At 39.1% G+C, this 18,401-nt stretch overlaps 1 protein-coding gene across 4 annotated transcripts in view; it reads left to right on the forward strand.

Annotated features, from left to right (window-relative positions):
- Positions 1–1,391: 1,391 nt before the first annotated feature.
- The window catches only part of FOXK2 (forkhead box K2), a 54,279-nt gene continuing 37,269 nt past the window's right edge, over positions 1,392–18,401 (forward strand). The window contains exons 1-3 of one of the 4 annotated variants that reach the window (XM_039359508.1): positions 1,392–1,541; positions 1,803–2,083; positions 3,188–3,241. In XM_039359508.1, coding sequence (XP_039215442.1) covers positions 1,821–2,083; positions 3,188–3,241 — 317 coding nt within the window. In that variant the 5' untranslated portion in view covers positions 1,392–1,541; positions 1,803–1,820. Of the gene's footprint in view, positions 1,542–1,659; positions 2,084–3,187; positions 3,242–11,861; positions 11,888–14,295; positions 14,351–18,401 lie in introns of those variants that run through there. The other 3 variants (XM_039359506.1, XM_039359509.1, XM_039359507.1) reach the window with 3 other exon arrangements.

An 18,401-nucleotide genomic window follows, 5' to 3' on the forward strand; every position in this document is an offset into this window, starting at 1 on the left:
CTCATAGAGAAAAAGGTTGATGAAGTACAGTACATTACACAAACAAAGCTGAAGGCTTTTAAGACATATTCATCTTGGACTAAATGTCTATAATTTTAAAAACATGTAATATTGTTGTCCCTGACCTAATTTAATTTGACTTTCTTTTTAGAATAATTTTTTGTTTAACTTTTCTGTAAACCATATTGAGTGTGTGCCCCTTTAAACATGGTAAAGGTAAATAAATACAAATGTTTTGAAGTAAATAACAGATTTGGCGTATTGTACTAACCTCTGATCTTCAAAAAAATATTGTTTGTCAAACCTGACTGAAAAAGTGGAACATACGTCATTCTTCCATTTATCGGTATATCATGGTGTCTAAGAAGAGGATTTCCAAGATCTTATGCAGTTATCCTTTTGAAATCATCCTGTAAATGCCAAGGGAATCTGGGACTGTGAGAGCTGTAATAAAAATCTTAGCTGACTGAAGCACAAATAATCTTGGTTATATCTGCTAACTCTGAGGACAAGCACTCTCTATCAAGGGAAAGTTGTTTTAAGAGCATAAAGTATTATTTGCTTTAATCTGCCAAATAACATCTGTCATTTGGTGAAACAAGGCATTCTGTTAGGACTATCAACCTATTCTTAGAAATAGAACAATATATATTGGGCAAAGAGACCTAAATATAAATATATGTTCAAATAGGTATAAGGCGCATAAAAGGTGTCTACTGTTCAGCAGGAATTAAAAATTTAAAAGTGTGTGTTAAGGGCTGATGGTTAAAATGCTGCACAAAATATGTAAGAGAAAATTGCACATTCAAAAGGTGTGAACATGACAAAATATTATATATGCCAATGCAGTTAATATTTTTAGCTTAAAAATGCAGAAAACGTATGGATCAGTTTAAGTACCTCATTAACTGACAATAGCAGCCAGTGTATTTAAAGCAATCTGTGTAAGTTGAGAAAGACTCAGAAATGTTTCTTTTGCTGTAAATAGCATCCCCTTTTACATGAATGCTAAATGTTAAAAGGGAATACTTGCATAAGCAGCTTTCACTTTATACAGTATACAGTATGAAAATAATTGCTACTACCATATTGTACCACCCTAATGTAGAACAAATTCAGGATTATATCTGAAAAAGCAAATAAGGAGCGTTGATTCTTTTTGCTTAGCAACTGAGAATTTACTTTCTCTTGTCATGAGAGAATGCATGTGTGTATCTATAGAGGAATTAAGAAGTTTTTAAATTCCTTACAATTCATTTATTTTTTTAAATAGCGGTTTTTAAAACTAGTTCTTGCCGCAATAAATTCTTGCTATTACAGTAGTAACCTATTCTACTACCGTCCCACTCCAAATTATTATAAATCCAATCCATAGTTTCATTCCATCTGGTTGCCTGCCTGTCTCCAGTGCAGCACAATCAACCTTGTTGTCTTGCTTTGATCCCGGTGACGCTTGTGAATGGTGGATACCGAAAAGCTCCAAAGAGCGTGCAGCACACCCATTGGCTAAGCCGGCAGCCTGTCTAGTGGAAGGGGATAGCGTGAGTGTGGGTTGTACTGTAGCTCTCTGCTGCTGTGTCTGTCGGTGTCTGGGGCCGGCCCGGCGGGCTGTGTGGGGAATCGGGGGTGGGAGGGCGCGCACGCGCGCGGGGGGGGAAACGGGGGGGCATTCGGTCCCGCGCGCTGTCTCGGCCAAGATGGCGGCGGGGACGGCATCGGCGGCCGTGGCCCGGTTAGAGGGCCGCGAGTTCGAATACCTCATGAAAAAGCGCTCAGTAACCATCGGCCGCAACTCCTCGCAGGGCTCGGTGGACGTAAGCATGGGCCACTCCAGTTTTATCTCCCGGCGGCACCTGGAGATTTTCACTGCCCCGCCCGCTCAGGCCCAGGCGCCTGCCAACAGCAGTAGCGGCCCCGCCTCAACCATCACCGGCGACGGGACCGGGACTCAGTCGCCGCCTGTTGCCGCCGGCGCTTCGTCTGGCAGTGGTGATTTCTACCTGCGTTGCCTGGGCAAGAACGGCGTCTTCGTGGACGGAGTGTTCCAGCGCCGGGGGGCGCCACCGTTGCAGCTGCCCCGCGTGTAAGTGTGAGGCGGAGGGAGGGACTGCCGGGGACACGCGTTCCGGCGAAGACCTTCTCTTTGCCCGCCGGTCGCCACTCTCGCCTGCCCGGCGTGTTCGTCGGGGGGCGTGAGAGGCGAGCCTGAGGCGTCTCCAATCTCTCCGGGGTCTCCAAGGCCGGAGGACACCACTCGTGGAGCCTCGTTGTAGTGGCGGCAGCACCCGCACAAGGAGGCTTGAAGGGTGTCTGCAGCAGCAGCGGCAGCACATGAGCCCCGCTTCTTCGCTCAAGCTGGCCTAGACATGGCGCTTAGTTGCTCTCTGTTTTGTCCAGCTCTGGGATCACAACTCCTGTTGGGTTAAAATCCTAGTTTCCCGTCATGGCTGCAGTTATGGATAAATACTTTTTTTCATTACCTAGACTTGAGCAAGAGTTGTCTTCCAGACTGCACATGATGCACGTACCAGTCTGCTGTACTTTTCGAGTGGTGTATGAGAGGCCTGGTGTTTTCAACAGAAAATGCACATGTACTTTCAAGTTTTTAAACAAGTATCTTCAGGAAGGTTTATCTTGTGGCTAAAAGATTGTGGGTTTTAATAAAAATAAATAAAAAGATGAGAGTGGATGGCTTAGAAAAAGGCTGCTTTTGAAGGTGTTCTGTTAGTGAGAAAATATTTATAGATCGTTACTCTTAAAATAGAAAGGGCATTTTGCAAATTCAGTAAGTACAATAAGTACACCTTGCTTATTAAAGTTGATTAGTGATGTGTTTATTCATGGTGTCATCTTACTACTATAACTGAATGTGTTATTTGACTTTTGTAATTTTCCTTATATTTGCAGGGATGTCATTTATTGGGAAAGCCAGATATTCTGTTTTGTTTTAATTTGAATTAAAGTAAGAGATAATGCTGTAATGTAAAAAAAAAAAAGACAAATTAAGTCATTCAGTGACAAATAAGTGAAATCTCAGGTTGAAACTTTAAATGTTTTTTTTACTATTCAGATTTATCACAGTTACTGTGACCAGATAGTTTTGAGAAAAAAAATGCCCTAGTGATTTTTGGACTCTCCTGTGTAGTTGTTTTGAACAACTTCTCCATTAAATCCTGTTGTCTTACAGATTACAGAACTCTGCAAGTCTTTTATTATTTGAGTGTATCTTGGATGTACCATTGTAAGGCATAGTATGAAACAAACTATTATATGATTATCTTTGATTATTATTTATTATATTATTGTATATAACTTTCCACAGAATGACATATCTCTTAATGGTAGTTCATTTGTGTTTCCACTCATTCCAAATTTGAAAACCTTATATTTGCCTGCAACAAAAAAATCACAAGATCAAATATATTTTACCTGCGGAATTTTGGGATATTGGTAATATGTTCCTGTGCTGCAATTTTTTTTTAAAGATGATTTTGGATAATTTAACCACCGTTTTATTAACACATACCTTTTTTAAATATTATTGATAGCTAAAGACATAGTTGCTAATTTATGATATGCAGTTCTATTCAAAGTAAACCTAAATACTTACTGAAAACATTGATTTTGAAGATAAATCTTAAAATTTCAATAGAAATTTCAAATGTGTTTAAATTTACAATCCATGTTTGTTATCCCAATATTACCCAAAAGAAATTCTTCTGAATTTAAGACAATTTTCCAAAGGAAAATTAAATAGAAAAATCTCATTTGCCTATACCACTGTATTTCTAGTGAACTTAAGACAATACTTTCATTTGCATATGAATTATTTGGGAGAAAAAATTAATACACATGTAAACATAGCATTTATGCGAATTGGTTTTTTTCTAGTTTCAGTTGTTGATGACTCCTAATTAAATAACATCTACTAGCATCTTTCATAGTAAAGAATCCTAATCTTGTTTAATTTTAGGATGAATGCGTAGGTAATTTTGAGATTTCCTTACTTAGGGACTTGAAATTCCATTCACTTAAGATGTTTGCCAAGATTTCATCTGTCGTGTTTACTTGCACTTTGAAAAAGTCCTGTTTATCAGTTTACACATTATTATATTCAGATTTAATAGATTTTAATTCCATTAATAGTTTGATTTAGAAAAATATGATTTTCATTTATTCAGAAAAATATAATGCAGAAATAAATCAGGGAATATATTGTAAATTAAAATAAATTGATTTAATTGAAAAGTTCTCTATATATGCATGCATGCATATATACATATATACATGCCATTATCAAATGATTTTTTATGTGATGGAAAGTAATGTCTTCAAGTATAGAACATGGAGTTAAACTTGTTCTGTAGATAATTAAAGTTAAAATAATTATGTTAAGCCTTGTTCTACTTTTGAAAGCGGTATTTTCAATATAAAAATGTGAAATTGTGAAGCAGAGAGTGGTGATTTGTACATGCCATTTATATTATAAGAAATTTATACTAACATAAATAGATTATAGTCAGTTGCTTTATCTTAAATAAGCTTCTTACTCCTTTTCACATTGTTTTTAAATTTTCTTATTAAACTTTGAACATTTGGTATAGCCATATAACCAACACATACCAAGCTTTATGTTGGTGTAGCAATTGGATTTTCAGTGACTAAACATAGTAGCAGGATTTGTTTTGAAATAAAGGCTACTAAGTAGTGGTTAAAATGTGGAGCTTCGATCTGCCACCATTTTTGTAAAATTCTACAGGTGAGGTTACCAGTGGGGTATGAGAGTACAATGCAATTTTTGTAAATTGAGAACTTTCAAATTGCAGTTGTTCAACTTGTGATGTTTTATCTTGAGCAAACATTTGGCTTGTTAACAAATCCCTAATTAACAAAGTGGGTTTAACTGGTACTCTTACTTAAGAAGATTGGGATTGGTAATTCCAGTATTTAACAATATTCAGATGAGATCTCAAAATCCAGAGATTTAAAAATATAAATGTATTAAGCTGTTTCCCCCCCATTTTCAGTTATAACATTGGTTTCTTTTCAGTTTACAGAGGTATGAATAGGGCTTGTAATATCTCGCATTGCAAAAGTTGAAGATAATTTTGAGTTGTCTTAAAAATAAGCACTGACTATCCAGTAATGTCTTACATTAAACTTTCTGTCCTTTTAAAAAAAAAATCATTTTGTGCTTGTTGTCACAACTTAGAAATTAACAGGGATATCGAGTCTCCTTAGGTACACTATTATCCTCAAAAAAAATGTATAGGTAGTCCTCAACTTAAAATGATCGCTTAGTGACCATTTAAGTTATGATGGACTTCCCCTGTACTATTCATGACTGGGATTCAAAGTTATAATGGCCAATGCCCACCCAGTCACATGATCACATTTTGAATGCTTGCCAGCTGGCTTGTATTTATGGCCATTTATAGCATCCTGCGGTTACTGTGAGTTATATGATATTTTTTGCTGGAAATTGGCATTTACTTGGTTTCCGACAAAAAAGCCCAATGGATTTGCTTAATGACTAGAGCATTTGCTTAATGACTGATGCAAAAAAGGTCATAAAATCGGATGTGGTCACATGGTGACCTGTTTAATGACTGGCATGATTTACAACTGTAATTGTATGCTCAATTATAGTAGTAAATCAAGGATTCCCTGTATATACAGAATTAGGTTTTAACTAAGTAAAAATGCCTACTTTACAGACCACAATCTGAGGAACCTTTCAGGCAAGTAATTTGTTGAAAATCCTGGACATTATTACTATGCTTCACCTAAAATGAAGTTATCCGTATGCTGTATTTCAAGGAAATAGTTCTTAGTTGAAATATACAGAATGTTTGGCTGTAGAGTGCAATATTTTTATTAGGATCAGAAATTCCTCACTCATGGGCAATAGGGACTGCTTTCTTCCAAATTTTTTATTGTTCCAAGGAAAAATATGTTGATTAATAATGTAATGGACCATTAGAAAACCTTAACTGTACACTTTGGAATTTTGTACTCTTGATTTCAAGGAATGATTCCTTTCCTCCTCCTTTCAGTTTCTTTTTTATCCAGGTCCTAAAGAGAATCTTACCTGATATTAGCTTTGTGATCTTTTCAGTACAGGTAGTCCTCAACTTAACAGCCATTCATTTAAAGATTGATTGAAGTCACAACAGCATTGAAAAAAGTGATTTAAAACTGGTTTTTAAACTTACAACCATTTGCAGCATCCCCATGGACACGTGATCAAAATTTTGCAACCGACATGACAGTTACACTGTCCCGGGGTCATGTAATCATCATTTGTAACCTTTCCAGCCAGCTTCTGCCAAGCAGAATGGATGGAGGCATCTATATTCACTTAATGACTGCATGATTCGCTTAACAACTGCAATGATTTGCTTAACAACAATGGCAAAAGTATTATAAAATGGGGCAAAATTACTTAACAACTGCCTTGCTTAGCAATAAATTTTGGGCTCAGTTGTGGTCATAAATTAAGGACTTAAAATGTTTTTCAGAATATTAAAAGAAGTTACTTTGTTTTTTTTTTATTTTAAATTATTTTTTCTGGGCAGTCCCAGGAAATTTAAAATGAATGGTTGATATAAATTATGAAATTTTATATGGTCATCCATTTCACTCTGAGCTGTTTAGAAGGATAAAACCTCAATACACAAACAATAACCCCACATTCTCCCTGGTGACAACTATCAGGCAAGCCACTTGATGGGTTATATATCATTCTGAGGTTCCCAGACCCTTTGGCAAAACTATGTCTTTAGGGCCTTTGAGTGTCAAAGTAGGAGCCAATCTTATTTTTGAGGTCCTAATATTCCACAGAGAAGGAGTCACCATGGACAAGGCCCTTCTGGTCCCACTAAATAGACCACTTTAGGAGGTGGAGCCCATAGCATTCTCTGCCTCCCCACTTTGGTGTGTTGGCAGATATGACTGGTTCTTCAAACAACCTTGTCCCAAGTCATGTAGGGCTTAATGGTGACAACTAGCATCTTGAATTTGACCTGCAAGCAAATTGGCAGACAATATGGCCCCCTAGGAGAGATGACGTGCAAATCTAGGCTTGCATAAAACTACGTGGGCTGCCACATTTTGAACCTGCTGAAGCTTCTGGAAACTTTCCTTTGGTGATCATAGCAATGTTTGCCTCGAAAAGAGGCACCAGGTCTTATTTTCGGGGGATATCTTAATTGCTTACCCTAGGACCGCTGCAGCCAGGTATCTAATGCTCCGACATCTGACGCGCCGCTGCCCGAGTTCTTCTGCGGCCACTTGCGGCTGCATGCCATGTGCATCGCGCTGCTGCTGCCAGTTGCGGCAGGAGGCTGCAAGGCTCATGCTGATCACGCCACTGCCATCGATTGAGGGCTCGTTGTACCAATCACACTGCCGCTGCCGCTCACAACAGGCATGCCATGTGGCTCGTCGCACCAATTGCGCCAGTTCCACTGGTCATGGCAGGTGGCCGCTTGGCGCATTGCGCCAATTGTGCGATGAGCCCCACGGCGTCTTACTGTGAAAGGCGGTATGGTGCGATTGGTGTGACGAACCTCACAGCCTACAGCTGCGAGCGGCAGCAGTGGTGCAATCGGCACAAGCCTTGCGGCCTCCTGCTGCAACTGGCAGTAGCAGCGCAAGGCACCACATGGCATGTGGCTGCAAGCGGCCACAGAAGAACTCAGGCAACAGCACAACAGGTGCTGGGTATGGGAGGCCTGGCTACAGCGGTCCTAAGATAATCCCCCCGTGCCCTAGCTTGATTTGTACGCCTGTGCCTTGCCCCAAAACTAGGCCTTATTTTTGGGGTAGAGCTTATATCGGGTGCATGTGTGAAAATCAAGCTAGGGGTTATTTTCAGGGAAACACGGTAATACCAAAAACTGATACTACGCAATCAATTTGCTATTGAATAATGTACTTGTTTCAATTTCAGGACCTCAGGTAAAAGTTGCTTTCAAGGAATGTATTATAGTAATTGGAAGGTAAGATAATTACAGGTAGTTCTCACTTAACAACCACAGTTGGGTCCAACAACTCCATCATAAATGATGCTGTAGTTAACCAAAACATCACATGACTGTGACTTGCACTTTTACTGTCAGCTTCTTCATTGATTCTGCTTTTCAAAAGCTGATTGTGAAGCTCTCAGTGGTAATCATGTGACCGTAGGATGCTAACACAGATGTAAATGCCTGAAATTGCCTGAATTTGAAATTGCATGAATAATAATCATGTGGCTGCAGGGACACTGGGATGGTCATAAATTCAAGGACTGTGCTTTTTCAGCACTGTTGTAACTTTGAACAGTTGCTAAACATGGCAGTGGTTAAGTGGGATCTACCTCTAATGCATTTGATTAAGCTATGTCCCCTTTATCATTGTACCAATTTAGGCCACCAGTAATAGTGATGATTTACTGAACTCTCCCAAGCTGTATACCTGCTGCTTTTGAGGGAGTGTTGACTCCATTCAAATCAAAAGAATAAAGTATTTTTTTTAGGAATAGTAAGACAAGCCTATTGTCTTACCAGGATTAAATCTAAGGTACTTGAACAAGACACTGAAATAAGATTCATACAGGCATTATAATTCAGTTTTCATAGATCAGTATAACTCTGTATCATTAGCATATTGATAACATCATGACCATCTTGAGTGACTAATATCAGACGTGTAAAATGGCATCGGGGACAAAATGATATTTTGTGGTAAGTCAATGCTATCAACTGTGAGGAGAAGTAGAGACAATGTAAAATTGTACGTCTGGGTCAATGGCATCGAACACCATTGCAAGATCAGGCAGAGATTGCAGTCCTTCTGTTCTGATAAGGATCATCCAACCGAGCAATCAAGATAATTTTCTTCTGGAACCACATACACTAAAGGGATACTTGAGAAAACATTTTTTGTTACATAATTTCTGGTACTGGACAATTACTACTATAGTATTTGCAGTCTCCCAGAATGAAGGAACTTTGACTCTGAAGTATGATGCCAAACATTCATAAATTAGTAGCCTGTGACCTTGGAGAAAGAAATCTATCCTAGGGCCATAAATATTTAACAACTATTACTAGTACCCATATTCCTTTGTTAGAAGAAGATGTGCTACCAATCAACTGAGGCAGCATCTCATGCATGTATGCTTTGATTCAATTGATTATGATCAAGTATGATACAAAAAAATGAGAATGCATATGGTTTAATACAAACTTCTTGCCTGTGCATTCAGAGTGCACCTGAAACAACTCTCAGAATTGGAATAGATTCTGTGTTAATATTTTAGTTTTCCTGAAATAGAGCAAGGCAATTTTATCTTCAGAACGCTTAGAAAATATGTCACAGAAGGCATAAGCATTATTATGTCAGATGTTAATTCCAACATTAAGTGGAAGAGTTCTGCTCTGCAGTTACCTGAGGAAGTAGTGAAGGAAGCAGAATAAACCCTTTTATGTATGTTTTGATGAATTCCTGGCCATATTTGCTGTTAATGTCATAAGCCACTTTTCGTTTTGTGCATTACCCCTGCACATGATAAGTAATTAGAGTATTCAGTGACTGTATTAAGGTTTCCCTCTCCTTACCATTCCAATGCTGAACAGATCTTTATTTCTAAATATAGAAAAGTCTTTCAGATCATTCTAGAATTTAGTTGATTCATAAATCCCTGGAAGTAAATATATCTGTCATAGTCCTGAAGAAAGAATGAATGCTGTAAACCACAACTTCCACCAAAGGATTATTTGAGATTAAGCTTTGTTACCTACATATCTATATCACATATGGGCAGAACTAGATTGGGGATGTGCCTTGTCTTTCATTTCATTTCATAGATACACACACACACACACACACACACACACACACACACACACACAAAATTTGGAATATGACCATGGATGCGGTGAAATCCCAAATACAATACTGAAGTACCTTAGGACCACTGTTTTAATATTCTGCAGCACCATTTTCAGATTACTTTGACCAATGGTAGTGCAACAGTTTCATTATCTTTATAACCTATCACCAGATGTGGTCTCAAAAGACCTAGAATCCTGGCTAAGAGGTCTTATGGTAACCTAATAAAATCTGATTAACACCCTCCACAAGCTCATCTGTGTTGATGCTTATAAGCAGACTGGATGAAATTAAACTCATTTGATTTTGTCTCTCTACATTTATGGAAACTACGTTTCTTATCTACAGTTAATCCATAAATGATAAATTCTTATGATCTGTACTAGCTATAAATTAACAACCACATTTTTATCCAGCCCCCTTTGTTATTCAGTTTTTGTTAACTTTTAATGTTTTAATTTTTAAATGATTAATGTTTTAAACCGTTTTAATTTTAAAAGTCCAGTGTTTGTCTGGCAAAGGTGTGGTGGAGTCTGGCACAGAATTGCAAGAGGGAGGACTGTTTCCCAAGGAACTAAGATATACATCAGCCTTGAGTTCTTGGTATGCAAAAAAAGACCCGGAAGAGATCCTCTCTAAACCTTCACAGGGTTCACCTGATAGATGAATGTGCTTTGGTCTGGCTAAATTCCTGCCTATGGGCAAACAGCAATAAAGAAACTACAGGTAGTTCTTGAGTTACAACCATTTCTTTAGTGACCATTCAAAGTTATAACAGCATTGAAAAAAGTGACTTATGGCTGTTTTTCGCACTTATGACCGTTGCAGCATCTCCTTGGTTGTGTGATCAAAATTTGAGCACTTGACAACTGGCATGTGTTTATGACAATTGCACTTCCCCAGGTCATGTGATCACCATTTGTAACCTTTGCAGCCGACCTCTTGACAAGCAGAGTTAATGGGGGAATCCATATTCACTTAACAAGATTGCATGATTCAGTTAGCAACTGCAGTAATTCACTTAACTTGCAAAAAGATCAAAAAAGGGGACAAAGCTCATTTAACAACTGTCTTGCTTAGCAATGGAAATGTTGGGCTCGATGTGGTTATAAGTCTGGTGCACCAGTTGTAAACCTGATTTATTGATTGAGTGATTATTCTTGCTTCTTTGCATCCAACAAAAGGAATGTTTTGCAAAGGGGCTCTTTGGTGTGCTACACCTCTGGGCTGCTCGGCACACCTTGGCATCAGTGAGAGCAAGTACACAATGCTGAGGCGGTGGAGTGCAGGTGGCAGGGGGCCAAAAGGGCATAGATGGGGGAAGATAGATGGGTGGAGGAAATTGAACCGCTAGGGTGGTTGTTAGTGCGGCCAGGCTGCCAAATGTTCATGATCACATGACCGTGCAATGGCCTTAACTTGGGTCATGGGTCGTTCCATCCTAACTTTGAATAGTTTTAAGTTAAAGGCTATCTGTGGTGATTTCTATACAAACTGTTTTCCAATGAGATAAGTTTCCTGTTCAGTGTCATGAAGCACATTGCCTTTGTTTTCTAAACTGTTAAGTTATTTTGATTTTTCCAAATGTATCTTCTTTAAAATAAGGTCATTATTTGATTGAAAGGAAATTCAGAGAAAAATCTCAGTTTCCATAAATATTGAACAAAACTAGATCTAACTTCTTGTATGGTCACAATGCTGCATGGATTTATTTGTTAATTTATTTACTTACTAATGTTTTAATACTAGATAACTGCTTTCCCAGATTATATATCAATAGAGCTATATATCCTTAAAAAGTCTCCAAAAGTAAGCGAGAGGAGAGAGATCAGTTTCTCAAGACCAGAAAGAAGTGATGAGTAGCATGTTGGCATTTACATGCTGGCATTGAGATCAGGCTGGCCTGATGTTACTTGCTGGAACCCTTGCTTGAATAGTAATTTGTAGCTCTTGTTTCTTTAGCTGTTGGATGGGGCTAGAATTGCTGGAACGAGCAAATGGAGCCAAGGTATGCTGCTCTTCACTTTTCAAGTTGGTAGGAACTGAATGTTCTATCTGGCAGGGAAACTTTATGTAGCTGCTTCTTCTCTAGTTGGTTTTATTCACATGACACTCTTGACTGAGTTATCTTCGCCTAGTTAATTGATTCTCATCATGTGCCAATGTTATACTAGTACAGGTTAATTGATTAGTTATCACTTGGCCAGTTTTTAATCTTTTTAGCTAATATGGAGCACATTTCTTACTTTTAAAATTTCTGCCCTTCCAAGGTGGACTTCTTTCTTTTAAAATTCAGAATGGCATGATCACCGTGGATAGAAAGTGTCCTATTCCCTTCTACCCATTCCTGCTTTATTTTTATTGTCCTATATAACTGTATGTTTGTTTGTATGTGCGTGTGTCTATGTGACTACAGGGATGAATTTTTGTGATTCCCTCTTAGGTCTTTCTGTCTGCCATGAATGTCTGTTCTATTAACCGCATGCTCATGTAACCCTATCTAGGGCATGAGGTCCTTGCTATTCATGCCTTTGTTATAGTTTCATGAGACTACTGCCACGTGTTATACATGGGGCTGCTTTAAAAGACCACCTGGAGATTTTATTTGACTTAAAATGTAGCCGTTCATGTATTACCCAGCATTCATCAATCAGAGCTCATTAGCCTTGTAATGAATCCTGCATTAGGTTTCAGGTGCAATTTAAAGTGCAAATATTAACCTATACAATCTTTGTGTACCTTCAGAACCACTTTCACTGAATTGGCCTAATTTATTTGATCTTGTGAGGAAAAACAATTAATGGAGAGATGTGGGGGCCATGGCACACAGTCACTGCTTTTATGTAGCAACTCTGGCATTATATTGCCTAAATGGTGATGCATATACTGATAAATAGGTCTTCAGGGCCCTCCAGAATTGAACCACTGGCCTTGTTGTTTCAACAGCAAGCCCATCTAGCTTGGTTCAGTCCCATTCTTCACCAGTCTGCTTTCTGGTCTGGCAGAGTTTTTCTTGGTGTGAAGGCATACTTCATCATTTGGACATGACTGTCATTAGCACAGAATTCATAGTCAACCAGCATTTCTTCATTCTAGTGACCTGCATCCTATATGCAGACTGTTAGCCGAATTGTCAACTGCCATATGATATCCGGTTTATTGGTTCAAAAGCTGCTACACTGAAAATTTTTTGTACATTAATGCAACGTTCCCTAGGGAGTCCAGCTTATAAAGACAGTAAAGAGTATCACATGTTATTGAGCATAAAAATACTTAATAAAAGCAATTCTGTGAAACAATTCTGTGGCTTGCTTAGGCCATGGTAATAGTTGCACAATGATGAGTTGCTTGTTGTTGACATTGGCGCTAAGCATATGGTGGATGGCTGTTGTGTGGAGGGTGTCTAGGAGCAAAGTTTTTGGCTCCTTGCAGTAAGGTTGTCATTGCCTTCCTTTTGGCAGTATCCACTGATAGTAAAAAAAAAAAAAAAAGCAGTGGGAGGTAGAAAAGAACAGATCCTGGCTTAGTTATAATAGCACCTTAATACAAGTAAATTGTAGCTGTCTCTCAGGCTCTCTCACTCAAGTGTGGAACTGCCTTTCTTATCAACCTAAGAACATTGGCCTCTGTGTCCAAGATGAACCTAGTGACCATTTTCATTTTTTACATTCATCTATGACAGTGGTTCTCAACCTGTGGGTCGGGACCCCATTTGGGGTCGAACGACCATTTCACGGGGGTCGCCAAACAACGCAGTCCGCCATTTTTTCCCCCTTTTCTTTAGCTGTGCTACTCCCTTTTATTCTATTGGCTTTTGAATAGAATAGATTCTCTTGAATAGAGTCTAATTCTATTGGCTTTCAAAAGCCAATAGGAATTGTCCAGGCTGTCTCTGCTCTGCTGAGCCCACCAAAATTCCCATTCTGCAAACGGTGCTGCACCAGTTGAGTAGTCCTTGACTTATGACCAGCTGAGTAGTCATCGACTTACGACTGGTTGGGGGTCGCGGCATTAAAAAGGTTGAGAATCACTGATCTATGATTCCTTGAAAAAAATCGCAAAGATGCTGTCTCACTTCTGAGAATTTCTCTTTTTTTGTTTGTGCAGTATCTTGCCTTTTATTCTTCTAGACCACAGATTAGCTCATATTCCTTTTTGTTCCGTTCTTGTGTCCCTGTTAATCTGTCCCTCTTGGTTGCTTTTATTTGTGCTATTTGATCTGTTATCTGTCCCTGGGTGTTGTAGTTTGTTAATCATAGAGACCATGAGAAATTAGTTACTTGTAAGTTAATTTTTCTAGTATTCATCTTGAATTCACATATATAAATTGTCAACCTGTGTAAAAGCCTATTTGGAATGTTAAATTGCATAGAACCACAGTGCAAATTAGTGTGCATTTCCTTTTATTCTTCCCAGTTCCAGAGACTGCCAGATTAAAAGAAAAGTGAACAATCTTGAAACTGAATGGGAGGTACAGGAAGTTATATGAATTAATACTATATACTATGTTAACCAAGCTGGTGAAATAGATTTTGAAAGGTTTTCAAAACTAGTGAAGATATGCTGTGCTTGATGAACATTAACCAGAGGGAGAAAATTGTATGTCAAAAAAAGCATAGCATAGCATAGCATAGCATAGCATAGCATAGCATAGCATAGCATAGCATAGCATAGCACAGCATAGCATGTTTGAAAAGGTATGTTTCCACATTGATTGTAGGAAATGTAGCTGAAATGATATACTGTACAGATCAAAAAACAGATATCCTAAAAAGAATGCTTCCCATTCCTGGGTAAATTATCCAAAAATAGATAAAAGAGGTTTTGCTTTGGGTAATGACATGCAAACCCATTACCAAATCAGGGTAAAAAAGATTTTCTGATAAGTCATTTTGGGTAATGAAGCAAAACGTTTGGGAAGGTTAACTACTGCTCTAAATAGTTAACCAAACTTCTTCATGGTTAATATGAGGAGTGATCCACATACTGCTTCATGGTCCATTAAATTTAGGCGATACACTGACTTTATTGAACAATATCATTATTGGGCTTGTCTAGACGGGTCGGACACGACTTCGCAATTAACAACAACAGAACAATGTTTACATATTTCTTAGCTTTATGTTATTGTATAGCAACTTGTAGGAGGAAAGTTATGTAGCAACAAAAAGCGTGTGGCAATTTAACAACTAACAACAAAAAATGTCTATACAGTTGATAAAGTGGATGAAATTCCATTAAGCTTCATGCAGTAGTATATTTGTTGTCTTTTAAGATGTCACAAGACAACGTTTTATTTGTAAATAGTTCTGCAGCTTTTTGCATCATTGAGATGGCTATAAAGTAAAGAGCAATAGCACTTAGACTTACATACCACCCCACGGTGCTTTACTGTGGCTGCAGCCTGTTGGGAACAGGGTTGCGCAAGCAGCTGGCAGGTGAACACACATGTAAAACTGCATTTGTGTAAGTGTGAAACCATCCCCTCCCTCTCGTCGCTGCCAGTCTGCAGAGCTGGAAAGGTTGAGGATTGTTACTTTAGTTTACAGCACTCTCTGGGCAGTTTGCAACATCAACATATTGCCCCCAACAGTCTGGATCCTCATTTTTCCAAACTCAAAGGATGGAAGATTGAATCAATCTTGGTCCAGTCAAGATTGAACTCCTGGCAGCAGGTAGAGTCAGCCTGCGATACTGCATCCTAACCATTGTGCCAGCAGGGCTCAAAATCAATCAGATCAATGGATATTGTTATCTAAATGATAATAGGCAACATAGAAGTTCCAGTGAATGAAAAAAATAGGAAAAAATGGCGATTGCAATTTTAGCAGGAACTAAGTGTAGGTAAACTTAATCTGGATTCAATCCAAAATGTTTCTATATCTGTCTGAGAGAATGGGTACAATACAATTAGTATATAGTGCATTCAGAAAGTATTCAGACCCCCATCATTTTTGTCATGCTGCAGCTTGATTCTATAATTGAAATTCATTTTTTTCTCATTAATCTACACTCAATATCCCATAATGACAAAGTGAAAACAGAATTTTAGAAATGTCTGTAAATTTATTAAAAAAAAACACTGAAATGTCACATTGGCATAAGTATTAAAACCCTTCACTTGGTACTTAGTTGAAGCACTTTTGGCAGCAATTACAGCCTCGAATCTTTTTGGGTGTGACGCAACAAGCTTTGCACACCTGGATTGGGAGATTTTCTGCCATTTTCAAGCTCAGTCAGGTTGGATGGTGACCATCGAAGGACAGCCATTTTCAGGTTCCTCCAGAGATGTTTGATAGGGTTCAAGTCAGGGCTCTGGCTGGGCCACTCTAGGACATCCACAGAATTGTCCGTAAGCCACTCCTGTGTTTTCTTGGCTGTGCATTTAGGATTGAAGAGCCGAGGTGGCGCAGCAGTTAGAGTGCAGTACTGCAGGCCACTTTAGCTGACTGTGTTCAGCAGGTCAGCGGTTCAAATCTCACCGGCTCAAGGTTGACTCAGCCTTCCATCCTTCCGAGGTAGGTAAAATGAGGACCCAGATTGTTGGGGGCAATGTAAATATATATATATACATTGCTTACTGGTGTACACCGCTTAGAGAGTGCTTGCACTTAAAGCGGTATATAAGTCTCATAAATAAATAAATAAATAAATAAATAAATAAATAAATTGTTGTCATGTTGGAAAGTGAACCTTTGGCCCAGTTTGAGGTCCTGAGCGCTGTTGAACAGGTTTTCATTGAGGATATCCCTGTACTTTGCTCCATTCAGCTTTCCCTCAACCTTGACCAGTCTTCCAGTGCCTGCTGCTGAAAAACACCCCCATAACATGATGCTGCCATCACTATGCTTCACTGTTAGGATCATATTGGGCATGTGGTGAGCAGTACCTGGTTTCCTCCAGACATAATTTTTAGAATTGAGGCCAAACAATTTAATCATGGTTTCATCTATACCAGAGAAACTTGTTTCTCACAGTGAGAGTCCTTCAGGTGCTTTTTTGCAAGCTCCAAGCAGGCTTACATGTGTTACACCGAGGAGAGGCTTCCATCTAGCCATTTTGCCATAAAGCCCAGATCAGTGGATGGCTGCAGTGGTGGTGTCCTTCTGGAACACTGTCCCTTCTCCATATAGGATCTCTGGAGCTAAGTCAGAGTGACCATCAGATTCTTGATCATCTCTCTTACTAAGGTCCTTCTCCCCTGATTGCTCAGTTTGACCAGGCAACCAGTTCTTGAAGGAGTTCTGGTTATGCGAAACTTCTTCCATTTGAGAATTATGGAGGTCACTATGCTCTTCAGTGCAGCAGAAATCTTATTGTAGCCTTCCCCAGAAGGACTAGGAGGGACATGATAGCAGTATTCCAGTATTTGAGAGGTTGCCACAAAGAGGAGGAGGTCAATTTATTTTCCAAAGCACCAGGGGGCAGGGCAAGAAACAAGGAGAGAAGGAACCTGGAATTAAGGAGAAATTCCTAACAGCAGTATTCCAATTGTCCTCCTAACAGTGAGGACAATTAACCAGTGGAACAGCTTGCTTTCAGAAATTGTGGGTGCTTTATCGCTGCAGGTTTTAAAGAAGAAACTGGACAGTCACTTGTCTGAAATGGTATAGGACTCCTTGAGCCGGGGATTGGGCTAGAAGACCTCCAGGGTCCCTTCCAGCTCTCTTCTGATTCTGATTCTAATCCTGTCTCTGAGCTCTGCAGACAGTTCCTTTGACTCATGGCTTTTGCTCTGCTACAGTATGTATTGCCAGCTGTGAGGACTTCTATAGAGAGGTGTGTGCTTTTCCAAATAATGTCCAATCAATTTAATTTACCACAGGTCGACTCCAGTCAAGGTATAGAAACATGTCAGAAATGGGAGGCTCCTGAACTAAATTTCAAGTGTTGTTGTAAAGGGTCTGAATACTTATGCCAATGTGATATTTCAGTTTTTTCTTTTTAATAAATTTACAGTCATTTCTAAAATTTCTGTTTTCACTTTGTCATTATGGGGTACTGAGGAAAAAAAATGAATTTCAACAACTGTAGAATCAGGCTGTAGTATAACAAAATTGACAAAAGTGAAGGGGGTCTGAATTCTTTCTGAATGCACTGTACACGTGACCTTTCATCCAGGACCCAGTTAAGGATCCCATCTGCTTTGGAAATTGTTTTTTTCTCCAGCATGAGTGTAGAATCCACCGGATGGGTTATTTCAGCCTTCCTGCTAAGATAGACTGTATGTCACAGGCCTAGACAGGCAGTTCTAGAGAGCTGTCTGGCTGTCCTTGCCATTGCTGTTGTGCAGAGGGAGGATCGGTTTTCCATCTCTGTCAACTAGATCTGCATGTTTGGAGTCCCCCCACTTCTGGATATCTCCTACTCGGATTATCTAGACTGCAATGGCAGACAGTCCCGCACCACAGGGCTTGGGTATTCTTCCCGCACAGGCAAAGCGCAGATCTACTGATTTGGACACGGGGGGAAAGAAAAAGGCCAAAACAAAACACCTTTCTACCAAAGAGCCCTCAAAGTCA

This window comes from Crotalus tigris, unplaced genomic scaffold (genome assembly GCF_016545835.1).
Source record: "Crotalus tigris isolate CLP2741 ecotype Arizona unplaced genomic scaffold, ASM1654583v1 scf7180000019078.1875890, whole genome shotgun sequence".
Taxonomy (NCBI): domain Eukaryota; kingdom Metazoa; phylum Chordata; class Lepidosauria; order Squamata; family Viperidae; genus Crotalus; species Crotalus tigris.